Source organism: Oryzias melastigma, linkage group LG15, assembly GCF_002922805.2.
Source record: "Oryzias melastigma strain HK-1 linkage group LG15, ASM292280v2, whole genome shotgun sequence".
Taxonomy (NCBI): Eukaryota; Metazoa; Chordata; class Actinopteri; order Beloniformes; family Adrianichthyidae; genus Oryzias; species Oryzias melastigma.
The window spans coordinates 19,824,593-19,838,649 of record NC_050526.1 but is presented as its reverse complement, the minus strand read 5'-3'; the positions used below and the strand labels follow the sequence as shown (position 1 = coordinate 19,838,649).

The following is a 14,057-nucleotide window of genomic DNA, read 5'->3' as shown; positions in this document are numbered from 1 at the left end:
AGCTCCTCCAGAGAGGTGGAGGAGAGCTGAGAGTAATGGAAAATTAAGTGCCCTGCTTTGCTGGCTTTGGAAATGACTTGTCGTTCACCCCAGGAATAATATGAAAATTGAAAAATGGGTGATTTGGCCAAACCTGTGTTGTTACATACAGACCTGTCTGAACGCTGAATCACTTTAATGCTCGGCTCAAAATCACTTCAAACCTTCAAATCACAGGTATGCAAAAAAAAAAAAAAAAAAGAAATTGTACTTTGCACAGTCAGGTCATTGACAACATTTCAGTTTGTGTAAAGCTTCTGCTTTTACTACACTGTAAAAAGTGAAATGCTGGATCAATTAACAAAAGCTCTGTAATTTGTTAATTTTAGAAATATTTTTTTAGTTGAGTCAACTTTTATATCTATATTGTAAAGTTTTCTTAAGAAATACAAATGGCAGTTTGATCTTGTGTTGCTCTTAAATATGTCCAAATACAATTGAAGTTCACAATTAACTACATTTTAAGATCAATTCAGAAATTCCGTTTATACATGTATCTGTTTTAACATCTTTAACAACACCATCCCTAATATTACTAATAACTTATCTGGCTTTTTTTAGGATTCTCTTAAGAAATATTTAAAAAAAATCGTATCTATGTTGTAAGATTGGCTTAACATGACGGTGTTAGGAGGGGAAGTTGCTTATTTTCTTCGAGCTAAAATGAAGTTTAAATTATTCCAGAAGAAGGGCGTGCATCTAAGCACCAAGTTTTTGCTTGTGCATTCATTAATTCCACTCAATTTGCGCTGAACTCATGGTTCAGTGTGACTCATCTGCAATATTGTCCAATTAAGTCTAATTTTGATGCAACACTGTTTTGTTTTTTGTCAGTGTGATTCTATTGTTTGATCGAAAAACACTTGATTTGTAGTGTTTATGGAATTAAGTTTACATATAGTATTTTTTTTTTTGTGGCAATAATTTAAGATTATTTTTTTTGTACTAGACTATGTTTTGCAGCTTGTTAAACCTTTTTTTTTAAACCAGCACTTTAATATAATAATTTTATACAATTTTTCCTCTCAGGAACTGCCATAAAAACACAGAAGCAGTTTAAGGACTGGAAATAGTAACACTATAGTCCTTCTCAAAAAAACTGTCATACTTGTCATAATTCTGAATTGCACCTTTTCAGTGTTCAAAAAATATTCAATAAAACTTCTCCATTCATTATTCATATGACAGTGTCAGGAGGTGAGGCAAATTATGGTGGTCCTCAAGAATTCCTGCAGCATCTTGAAACACCCGGAGGGCCTCCTCAGAGTTGAAATTGTGTTTCTCCTATTATTTCAAGGTCACCTCAATGGCCTCCTAATATCAAACCAAGAGTTTTAATACCTCACCAGTATCTCATTTTGCATTTATTTTATGTGTGCTTTCAATATTTGCCAGTTAAATCTAAAAGAGGTCAATCCTGAGCTAAAAGCAAAAATACATTCGGAAAACATTTTAGATTTTTGTCATTTATTCACATTGTGCTTTTTTTTTTTTTTACAGAACCTAAAGCACTAGAAAGTCCAAAACACAGTAATGCAGTTGAAATTCACATGTCAAAGTACCCACCATCAACAAAGTGATCTAAGAAGTTAAGACAGCTTGTTCAAATGCAAGTTTTGGAGGGATTAAGATGCTTTCAGACTCTTTTCATTAGGCCCACATATGAGTTATTGTTAATTATTGAGGAATAATTTCATGCAGAATATTTAAAAAAGTCACTGCTTCCTCCAATCTCGCTCAACATTTTGAGTTAGCTTTATTTGTTCATAATAATACAGATAAAACATAAGTTATTGTTTGCAAAAATCTAAAATTTACTTTTTATATATTTTTTTCCTCAACAGTATAGACTTCACTAGATATATACATTTTATAACCACTTTAACTTTTTTTAACTCAGGATCATAAAAAAAATTAATTTGAGGGTACAAAAAAAAAGTATTTTTTGAACAAAAACAATGAACAAACCTGATATATTATGCCATTCTATAGTTTCCATTTACCAACATGCAGCACAACTGTCACGTTTGTAAAAGATTTATCTTTTTACCAAAGATCTTTATGAAAAATTGTAAACTCATTTGAGGTACAAGGGAGTCCACTTTCCTTGGTTTCTCTATACTTTCTGGTTTTTATTAGTTTAAAACAACAACATTCTTTTTTTTTGTTTGACACTGCACATCAGTGTTAGGTTGATATATGGTGCCCTCCAGTGTTGGAATTCTAAAACACATATTGTGTAAATCACTATGAGGAAATTTCCAAGCAGCAGTTTATTTCTACAGCCCTTAAATGTGCTGAGATGTTCCGGAAGCAGCCAATGCAACAGTCATTGAAAGTAGTGATGCACTGCATATTAGAATTGTGGTTTTCTATTCAATGCTAATGCACAAAACTCAAACTCAGAGTGAAAGTAAAAGCCAGAGTTTACTGATAAATAGATAAATAGACCACAGATCTGCTCACACAGAAATAATATTGTTCTTGGTGTCTCACTCTGTATCAGAGTATTAATGCTTAACACCACCCTCTGATAATCATTTAATCTATTGTAAAAGCGTTTCAGTGATCTTTTAATTATGATTATGTTGTTTTTGGGCCAAATTTGCTAAGTTTTCTAGGATATATTTTCTCATATCTGAGTTTTGTGAAGGGGTTGGGAGTGGGGAGTAACCCTCCACTACTTCCCATCATCCATCTCTTTAGCTTACAGCCCTCCAACCTAACATTGCCAGCACAACATAAATAGTGAGCAATCTCAGACTTATTTTACCGTACAATTTTAAGCCAAATGCCAGCTCGGAAGAGGAAAACAAAGATGTACATGGATCTATTTGTCTAGTGAATGCATCAGGATGGATGGGAGCAGGGAGTTTGTGGCTTGCTGTTGTAGCTCCTATGTCACACCTACAAGCTTTATCTAACAACATTTTTTTGTTTTCTCGATTCACAACAATTTGAAAAAAGGAATGCAATTTTAATATTAATCTTCTTAATATATGTCCTCCAACATTAGAAAAATGCCACAAGAAGAACATGTTAAAAACACAAAAAACACCATTTTCATTAGAGTGGGTATTTAATTAAAAAAAAACAAAAAAAAGAAACGTCAGCATTATATTTACCAAAAGTGATGATTGACTCAATTCTCAGAAATGCATTCTGTGCAACAGAGAAATAAATTAGTACAATTTGTGCTCAAGTGCAACTAATCATTTATAAGAATAAGATTCATGGATCATCATCTTCCTGCCTTCACAAAATTAAGGATGTAACCTTTTGACGGTGACAGCTTTGAAAATACAAGTAGTTAAAAGCTTGAAGCTTTTTTTCTTTAAATGATCTGTTAGGCTGTCATCACTGTAACAGGCATTTAGCTAGAAGCCATGGTGTCACTCAAAGCACTTATTTTGGAAACCGATAATTTGTCTCACAAATGCCCGCCAGCTGCAAGGCGTTTCTGACAGGAAGTGAGTACTTTCGGGTGATACCAGAGACCATGGCAGAACAAGATGCAAAAGAGAGGAAATGGCAAAGCCAGCGTTTGAACAATGTGATTTTTTTTTATAGGTTTTACAGAGAATTTTGTGTCAATTTATATATATATTCAAAAACAAAAACAAAAACAAAATACAAGTTTTTTTTTTTTTTTTTTTACTTTATGGTGCACAGATGCATTCAGATTAGTTTGACGTGTGCAGAGATGTAAAAACAGCATAGGAACAAAAAAGAAAAATCTCACAAAGTGAGTAAATTTAGGTCTGTAACAATCGTGGCTGGCAGATATCCCCCTGCTGCTTCGCTGCGCCTGTTATTTTCCGCTTTTTGACGCAACTTGTATGGCTTTGATCCACTCCTTTCTCTCTTCAGATGTTGCAGCTTGCAGGAAGTAGTGGGTCTCCTCTGCGGTGATGATCTCAAAGAGGTTGCCATCAATGTCGTACTTTTTAGCTGAAGCCAAAAATGTGAGATAAAAAAAAAAAAAAAAGTTGAACTGAAAATAAATCGTTCTGTTATGATACACCACAAACAACGTCTGAAGAGCGACACATGCAACCTGCAGCAGCAGCCGCCTTTCTTTACCCACCATCAGGCACAAACTCCACAGCTGTGACCACAGCACCGCGAAGATGGATGGAACCCAGAGGATCCTCACCCTGCCACAATCAAACGTAGAGTTAGATTGTTTGTCCCCACTTTTTCAGCAGGCATTGCTTTACAGAAATCAGTATTCTTACCTTTGAAGGATCATAATAATGCATGTAAGCAGGGTCATCGCGCAAAATGAACTTCCGTACCTTCCAGTTTTTCCTCTTGTGCCCCTGTTTTCAAAGAAAACTATAATATATTCATCATGATATCAAGTTAACAAAAATGACAGAAGAATCACATTTTAAAAAATCTGAGAATATTACCTCAATTGCAACAAACAATAAAGAAATACAGTCACTGGTCACTATATTAGACTTTTCCACTGCTCATTTAAGCAAATTTCTAATCAACCAATTACATGGCAGCAACTCAATGCATTTAGACATGTAGACATTGGCTATCTCCAAATTCTTTCCCTACTCACTATATAGTACGTTCACTAATTTGTTGTGCTGTCCGAATCTACAATCCAAAATTAAGTGTCTTAGAAATTTCCCAAAAAACTAATGTGCATCGATGCTCAGTACGTTTTCAAACATAGACCACTATGTATTGCGGTCAAACAACTTTTGCAAAAAAAAAATAGTGTTTTCATCATCAGAACACAGTGGAATCCCACATAGATGTTGTGAAATGTTCGCATTGAATAGATTTTCACTTTGTGAAAACTCTATGGCTGTAATATACTTTTGGCCTCCAGGTGGCGCTTTTAGCAGTTTCTTTGCCAGTGGCTGTAGCTGAAAAGACCTACAAGTGAGTCAGCCCTGGGCCTTTTTTTGTGTTAGAAATTCCGTGGAGCCTTTATGGTCATTGGTGATGCTTTTAGCTGCCTTTTTCAGCTAGCTAAGATGGAGCGACAACGGCTGTGGCAAACGGATAAAGTCAAAAGAGCAGCTCTCTCGTTAGGATCCCAGTTTGCTGTTTTCATTGGAAGAAAGTTTGTTAGTGTGCTTTTGTTTTTCAATTAAAATGGCCTGGGAGGCTTTGGTTAAAGGTTTCAAAGACAAATGTTACTTACTTTTTATTCTTACTGATGTGTGATTAATAATTAATAATAATTAATATGAAATCAAAGTAAATAAATGAAACTATACATATATTTTTTCTCCTTATATTTCAAGACGTGCAAAAAAAATATTGTATTTGGCTCATGGACAAGGAACCGATTAATATTTTGCCCCTTTGAGGGAAAAATTTCCGTGCCCCTTCTCTAGGGTTTACAAAAATATGGCCAAGTATGGCAAGATAAAGCTCTGTGGGCACTGGGCAGAAAAGTCTTACTGATGCCAGAAGTAATAGAAGAATGGCCAGATGGTTCCAGCTGATAGAAAGGCAACAGTAACTAGAATAACTAAGAGCATCTCTGAACGCACAACCACACCGGATGCCACTCCTATCAGCTAAGTATAGGAAGCTGAGGCTACAATTCACACAGACTCACCAAAATTGAACAATAGAAGATTGGAACAACATCTGATGAGCCTTGGTTTCTACTGCAACACTCAGAATTTGGCATCAACAACATGAAATCATGGATCCATACTAAACAGTTCAGACTGGTGGTGGTGTAATGCTTTGGGGAATATTTTCTTGGCACACTTTGGCTTCATCTGATGGCTACTTCCAGCAGGATAACTCACCATGTAATAAAACTGGAATAATTTCTGACTGGTTTCTTGAACATGATAATGAGCTCACTGAATTCAAAAAACCTCCACAGTCACCAGATCTCAACCCATAGATCACCTTTGGGAGGAGATTGGCATCAACTCTGTGAGGAATGTTTCCAGTACCTTGTTGCTCGCAAGGTGTACCTAATCAAGTCGCCCATGAGTGCTTTTTTTTTACGGATAAACTTTATGGCTTCTGAAATATCAAATCGGCATAAAAATTGAAACATATTTAGCTTACCTGTTTAAGTAAGCAGCCCTGCTTGATGATATTCCCCCTGAATTCTTCTTTCACAAGCACGTCTTCATCACTTGAGTAACCTTCACAGAAGAAGCCACTATCTGCCTACGGGGAAAGTCATGATTGCTTCATGTTTCTGTGTCCAGATTTTTCATTTATGTTATGATGCATACAAGTATTTTTGAAACTTACAAAGTAGTAAAGAGCTTTGGTGTCATCTAAAAAAGTTGTTTGTTCTCCGCCCTCTGCAGCCTCTTTTGACGTGTCGTCTGCAGGCTGGAGGAAGCCCTCATTCATCAGCCCCACAGCCAAAACAAGAGCCTCAGGCCTATTTCTCGCTTTCTCGTTTGAGATCATCCACTCGACCACTGTTACGCCTGTGCAAAAAATAGAGAAGTGGTGTGTGTTAGTCAGAACGTTCAATAGTTGAAATAGCCAAAGTCACCTCCAGATGACACAATCCAAACCGCAGTACCAGTGAAGCAGTAGCTGAAGAGTCGGTTGTTCTGCTCCAGTTTTATCTCTCTTATTCCACTGTCCTGGTCTTTCATCTGCATGTATAGATCTCTGTAAAACAAGATGTTTTAATGCCTGTAAGTGTGCTTGTTCACATCCAGAAAGTCAGATTTACAGAGAAATAATGATGTTTTAACGTACGAGAGATTCACTTCAGGGAGGCGGATGGAGCGTCTGGTGGATTTTCTGGCAAACCTTTTCCCGCCTTCCAAACAGGTAATAGCTCTCTTGATGTCCTTTACCCAGAATTCTCGTTCCTCTACGTATGAGGCTTGGAAGAAGTGGTCCTGCTTCTTTTCTGAGGTGATCTTGAAGACCAGCTAAGCAAACACAGTCAGTAATGCCATTAAAACAGTGATAGATTCCAGTTTTTGTTCCTGTTACGTTTGTTGAGTGCTCTTTCTTCACTTACCGTCTTCTTTGGAAAATCTTGGCAGGGGCTGAGAAGTTTGGCTCCCTTCAGGGGAATCATTCCTTTCGGAGAGCGGTCTGTTTTCTTTTTATAGAACTCCAGGCCGTCCTCAGACAACACAACCCACACTGCTGACCAAGAGTTTAACAGCGTGCCCTGAGGATCCATAAGGCCACAGTCAGCTTCAAGCACCACAATTGAAAAGTTGATCAAGTGTGATTATTGTTGTACAGGGGATTTGTGCTTCAACTACACAAAAAGAGCCTCAGCTTTCAGTTCTGCATTTCTTTTTCAAATAGCACTTTCAGAAAACAAAAATGATGCTTAAAAAATATAATAATAATATTTACATTATCATTTTAACAAATCTTATACTTTTGTGTTATTTTGCTTTCACATCTTGTGAGAGGAACCTAAAACCAAAAGAAAAGTGGTTTCACTTTAAAGAAAATATGGAACTGAATCCACTCTGTCATAACCAGAAATCCACACATTTTTGATTTGTGTAACAAAAAGAAAATTTTCATCTTTAGTTAGTTTCAGAGGAGGATTAGATATTTAAATTTTAATCTTAGATGCTAGCTAAAACATATTTTTTTAGAACTTGTGTTTGTTTGTTTGTTTTATGTAAAGCACTTCAAGTTGCTCAAAGCAGGAGAATCGCTTTTATAAATAAAGTTTGATTTGATTTGATTGCTTTTTCTAATTTTATGCTGTTTTTACACATCTGCCCAATTTTACATTTTATTTCATCTTTCTTTATATTGTAAAGCCCTTAGGTAACCTGAGTTGTAAAGTTCTTTATAAATAAAGTTTCATTGAATATAAAAAAAATAATAATTTTATGTAACTGATATTACAGGGTCCCTTCATTGTTTTAGGCCTTTAAAGAAACATTTGCACTTTTGCAGCAAATCAAGCTTCAGACTTTCAGCTTGTTTCGTGACAGCAAGGACTTTATCTACCATTTTTAACCCATCTTTAAATCTTTCATAAGCTTTCACAAGCTACATTTTTTGTAGCTTCTGCATGTGGCAACCAAAAAGTGACTGATAAAACATGTGGGTGAACACAAATACTTGCTGTCTGCAGTACATGAAAGATTATCAGCTTAAAAGAGCAAATGCATTTAGGAAAAAATGACGTTTAAAATAAGTTTTTTTTTGTCTAGATCCCTCCTCCAGAGCCAAATTTACACCTAAAAAGATCAATTTCACATTATCATATGTTCTTCTTTACCCATTAGCTTCAATTCATCATGTCTCACACCGATTAGCCAATCACCCGCGAGCTGTCAAGTGGAAATACCACGTCGTCCTCCACAGTCAGCCGGCTGTCATCTCAGAACCATGAAGCAACCCGGCTACTCCTCTACTCCACCCACTCGTGGATCTTTACAGTCTCTCAGAACTCAGGATGACTCATCTAAAGTCTGTTTTCATGCCTGGAATGAACTCCAGGAATCAGATGGATCCCTTTGTGTTACATCCTTTTGTGATTTCTAACCAATAAATCTTTGTTTTTTTGTTTTATTTCTCCAAATAATTTCAGTTTTATCCTTATTATTATGTGAATAATTGTTTGGACAAATGCATGACCTTTTGGTAAAGTTCATGAAGTCTTTGACATCCTCTTTTATTTCATAGCATTTTGTGCTTTGTAGTATTTCAAGGAAATGATTTAACTTTCTGATCACCCTTCAAACTGCCCCCCCCCCGGTGGTTTATTGCCATTCACACCTTCACACCTTCAATAGTTAGTGACCTTGTCTGTTTTGTTGCCTTTGTGTCAGGACTACAACTTACAGTTCCCCTCCCAACCAACAGAGGGATCCCTCTCCTGAATACTGATGTCCTCCATTGCTTCGTTCACCAGCTGTATGCAATTATCATCATCAGGCTCGCCATATTTACAGTATATGCTCACTTTACTTCTCATTCTCCGCGAAGTATTGCCTAGTTTTCCCCTAGCAATTTCTGAGCGGTTTTGATTACTCTTTTGCCTACTCGTGTTTTGACCCTTGCCTGTTTCTACTCGCCGACCTGTCTAGCTCCTCGTCCTTGACCTCTGCCTGGCTTTTGACCACGTCTCTGTTTTTGCCCCTGTCTACTCTTGGATATTTAAATAAACTTACCTGCTTGCACATGGATCCAAACGCCTCTGCATCTTTGTCACACTTTGGTTCACACTTGGAACGACACCTTTTTGTAGGGTTTCTTTTTGGGTTTTTTTTGCTAAGAAACATCAATGTTTTCCTAACAGGGTATCTACTACCCCCCACGTGTGGTTTGGTGAGGGGGCTGGGTGGAAAAAGTGACTTTAAGTTCACTTTTTGTAAACAGGAAAAAATGCAATAGTTTTGCTTAAAAAAACTGTGTTAAAATATTATTTTCTGTGTGGCGTTTTCATTGTTTCAACTATAAAATATAACAAAAGTCAATGTTTCTGTCTGGGCAAGTTTGACACTTAAACAGGCATTTGAACAGTCAGGTTTATTTTTATTTTTTTAACCTTTATTTAACCAGGGAATTCCTATTAAGGTTAAAAATTATCTTTTTCAAAGGAGCCTATCAATGTACTGCAAAACACAACACTTTAAATGTGTAAGCTCTTTAAGATTTTAGCAAACTGGACTTCAAAAGTATTGATCCTGGTTTTATAATTGTATCTTGAGGATTTATCATTTTTCATGCCTGCATATAGCCAACTTTTGGTCCGTTTGTTGGCAGTTTAACTGAAAAATCAATTTTTTACTGTTACAGTTTTATCAGACATTAATAATGTGTTAACAGTCTGTTTTATTTTATTGACATTTCTATTATTAACTGTTAAACACTAAAACTCCAGTGTTTATGTCCTTTGATTTACTGTAATTTTCTTAATTGTAACACAATCCACTTAATTCCAGCAGATTCGTGTTAACGATCGAAAAGTTACAGCATGTTAAAGATTTTGTGTTTAAGCCTCCTCAGGTGTCAAAAAGTTAAAATACATCTTTTATTGTAAGTTCTTTTTTAATAATGGATTAATAATATGTATTCCACATATTTTTCTCACTGTATTTATTTTTTTCATACATTACATATTGCATTTTGTATCGCAGTAAACTGAGTAATAAAAGTAGCATTGAAAAGAATTTAGCAGTATTGAAATGGGCATCATAAAATTAATTTTGAGTAACAACGCAGCACAATAAATTATTTTAAAATTGTTGTATATTCATGTCTGGAAGTGAGATTTAAACAGGCTGCCCTCATAAATGAGTTCCCTTTTCTTAAAGTTAGTTTGCTTTTAGTTTTTCTTTATTTATTCTCAGTTTCTATTTGAAACACATCAAGTTTGATGTGATGTTTAAACCCTTAATACCTCAGTGACTAAGTGGTGGAGTGTCTGCCCTAAGGCTGAAAGGTTGTAGATTGAAATCCATTGGTGGGTCATACCAAATACTCCAAAAATTGGATTGTATGCCTTCACTGCTCGACGTTCAGCGTTAGGCGATGGGATTTGGGGAACAAAAGCAACACAGCAAGTGTTGGTTTACCAAATGGTTTCCGAGGGCCAAATGACCTTCAATTGTGGGAAAAGTAGGAACTTCATCTGGTGTTTCAACTTTCTATAAATATGTGTATTTTGTTCAACCCTTTCATGTTTGCTTTAGAGCAGCAGTGTTTCCATTTCAGTTTGTACACTTATTTAGGATATTTGCTTTTTCTGCCAGTTTTTACAACTGACATATGCTGCTTCATGAGTTTCCTAATAACCTAATAATGTTTCAACACTTTTTTCTATAAGATTCTGATCAGACAGTACAAATTCCTTTAATTCTGACATAAATCTACACAAAAAAGTGATAAACTAGTCCACAAGTTGAGTCAGGCACGACATCATGAGATCAAATGTGCTTTCATAAAACACTCTTACCTTCTTCACCAAGTATCCCTCTCTGATCTCTTGTGGCTCCATCTCCGTGCTGTGCGCCTGCTGTCGGCTGAATCTGTCGCATGCTTTCTTTTTGTCATTCTGGGTTCATGTCTGTGTGTGTGTGGGAGGGGTGTGTGCGTTTCTGTCAAGGCAAACCAGCAACACATGCAAAAGAGGTTCAAACAGGAAGTTGAGACTGCTGGGTGTGTGACAAAAGTGACTGGTCATTCAACTTCCTGTTATATGGGATAATTTTAGCTTCCACTTGTGACAGCTTGCATGTCTGCGTCCTATTTGTGGTCAATTAGGAGATAAATATATATATATGATGTTTCTAAAGTATATTTACAGTTTTTATGAATGTTACAGGAATATTGTAAAAGATTTGTTGAAATGCAGATTTTTTTAGTAATGTACTTTTAAATTTAAGGGTTACTTCTGTAGGAACTTTTTATTTTGTCTTATTTATTCTAACATCTTTTATGTGCTCTAAATCATAAAATAAATAATACTGAATTCCTTCGATTGAGTATATTAAAATATTGATTTTTTTAATTGTCTTCTGAATTAATTATCTTCTCTTATTTGCCAAATTTGGCAAAACTAAGTAAGAAAGTACTGAGCCCTATGTCTTGGGGGGGTTTTTTGCATTGGATTTTCCACATTCAAACAGATGTAAAAATAGTCCTTATATGGATAGGGTTATGACTAATAAATCACAAGTTTAACAAAGGGTCATTATGCCTTTCTGAATCCACTTGGGCATTATATACAGAAAGTAAAGGTTCCTTTTTTTCTAAATTGCTCAATTTTCCTGGAGCGTGTTGTAACCAACACAAATAGAACAAGACAGTGAAAAAGGGTTTTAAAAACACCTTCTTTTGGATAAAAAGTTAACTTTTTTAAAGTTAAACTTAATCACAATAAGCACTGTAACAAGCACTGTAGTTGATACAAGCAATATATGACACTGTTTCCGTTTAAAAATGATGAGCATTTACTTATTTTATTTAATTTTGTTAATCAGGTTTGTTTATTTCTTCCTAAACACTCTTATCAGAAAGTGCAGAAAACGTGTCATGGAATTTAACAAACTGCTGTCATTTTAAAACACCAGAGGAAGTCGTCCTATCTGTCACGCCACTTCCCATCACAGTCATGACTCAACTTTATACATCAGTACTCGACAGTCTGCATGTATACGAAAAACAACCAAATGTGAGACGACACGATGAGTTCTTTGAGACAATTTCTCCAACAGCAAACTTTTTTTTATTGTAATAAAAAATAATTTAAAAAATGTGCTAAAACAGTTTAATTTTTTTAGGTGTCAATGTTGTACCACTAGAGGGCGGTGTAGTTTCACATTAAGATAACTCACATACAGAGGCTGCAGTTACTGTGCATTTATAACTAAAAAAGGTAAAAATAAAAAAAACTAAACTTAGGGTAAAATGAGCTTTTAATTACCCTAGGTTTGCATTTTCCTTTGAAAATGCAAAATATGTGAATATGTTCTTTAAAAATGTGCATTATTGTTTTTAATAATGTTCTGTACATGTCAAAAGGTTATGCAATTTGGACACCAAATGCACAATGAAAGCTCCAGCCAGTTTATGATAACACCATTAGGAAGAACTTAAATTCAGATATTTTTTTTAATCAGTGCATATTTTACATTTAAACTCACCATAGGATCAAAGTATCTTTTTTACAAACAGTTTTACTACAGGTCAACATGTGTCTCAGCTCCCTGAGCTTTAAAAAACTTGCTTTTAAGGTTTTAAGTATTTATTCTAGTAAAAAAAAAAAAAAAAAATGGACGAATCAAAATGTTTGCAACATCTTGTTCTAATTAAAATGAGTTTGTCAAAGGCTTTTGCGAGAGAAAAGGCATCACATTTAATCCCGCTCATCTTTACACGAGAAAAATGAAAGTGGAACAGCGAATGCCAGAAGAAAGAAACACACATGCATTTTTTTTTCTTTAAAAAAGTAGCCTATTTGTAATGATGTGCTGCACATCCTCAGAGCAGGGAGAAGAAACAGATCTGTTAGAACCAGAAGGGGTGAAATAAGGTACTGAGCATGATGAAACCCAACAAACCTGATGAAACGCAGAGGATTTTGTTTCTTTCTATCTAATAAAAAAGGAGCAGCATGCCTTCTCTAAATACATAGTGGTTAGAGAATGCGAGAGACTCATAAAAATGTACTGTGATATCACATAAAGAACTCCCTACTTCATAAAATCCAACTATAAAATGTTTTTGCTTTTCATGTTTTTATTTTTTCTTAAATTTCAAGCTTATTTTATGATAAAAATGTTACAATACGAAAAAATTGTCAATCTTTAACCTTTTTTCATTTTTTATAATAGCAACTAAAGCTAACCTGACACAGAAAAGAACCAGATAGGATTTTAACCAAGGCTTTTCACTGTGGGGTAAGAGTACTAACCACTACACCACCATGCAGCCCTCCAAAAACTCCATTTGGAAAATTCAACTTATAAATTATCAGCTGGCACAATTTTAGTCTCTCGGGATTTAGTGTTTGGTGTTTTGAATTTCAGAAATTGCATTTCTGGCAAACAATAAAAAAAAATGTTTGTCACCCACACAACTACTGACCAGTTTGTGTTTTGTGAAAACTTTTTTTTAATGCATTAAACCAATAAAAAAAATTGCTGTACCTTAACATAATATAGATTTTTTTTTTATTCGTTTTTTTCATGTGCTCCCGATTCACAGTGATTTGAATAAAAAAATACTAAAAAATACTAAATGCGATTTTAAGCTTAATTTTCTTTATACTATCATGTAAAAATGCCACAAGAACATGAAGTGTGTCTTTATAGTGTTTCCACACTTGAAAGTGTTTTCACAGTTTAGAAAAGAGATTTTATATTTTGCTATATGTTTCTGTGGTCCCCAAGCATATACTCTGGCCATATGGATCCACTCTTTAAAAAAAAAATATATATATATATTTTTACAAGATTTAGAGCAATTATGTGGCATGCTCAAGAAGCCTTAAAATTTCACCGGAAAAAAAGCCTAAAAAAATTAACTACACGACAAAATTAAGTTTCTTATTCTTCCTT

General features: G+C 35.0%; 1 protein-coding gene across 1 annotated transcript; it reads right to left on the bottom strand.

Moving 5' to 3' along the window:
* Nucleotides 1-3,099: 3,099 nt before the first annotated feature.
* plek (pleckstrin) lies at nucleotides 3,100-11,396 on the bottom strand. Its single transcript, XM_024296796.2, has 9 exons — nucleotides 10,952-11,396; nucleotides 7,031-7,186; nucleotides 6,760-6,938; nucleotides 6,578-6,669; nucleotides 6,295-6,479; nucleotides 6,103-6,207; nucleotides 4,278-4,361; nucleotides 4,127-4,196; nucleotides 3,100-3,990 (listed from the first exon to the last, which is right to left on the bottom strand). The coding sequence occupies exons 1-9, from the start codon at nucleotides 10,991-10,993 to the stop codon at nucleotides 3,851-3,853; spliced, it is 1,053 nt and encodes a 350-aa protein (XP_024152564.1). The 5' UTR covers nucleotides 10,994-11,396; the 3' UTR covers nucleotides 3,100-3,850.
* Between the last annotated feature and the right edge of the window lie 2,661 nt (nucleotides 11,397-14,057).

What these genes read in the sequence shown, in the direction of transcription:
- plek (XM_024296796.2), bottom strand. Translation starts at nt 10,993, where the DNA reads ATGGAGCCACAAGAGATCAGAGAGGGATACTTGGTGAAGAAG. An exon ending in AAGATTTTCCAAAGAAGACG is followed by an intron (nt 6,939 to 7,030) that starts GTAAGTGAAGAA and finishes GTGTTTGCTTAG; the next exon opens with CTGGTCTTCAAGATCACCTC. An exon ending in ATTATTATGATCCTTCAAAG is followed by an intron (nt 4,197 to 4,277) that starts GTAAGAATACTG and finishes TGATTGTGGCAG; the next exon opens with GGTGAGGATCCTCTGGGTTC.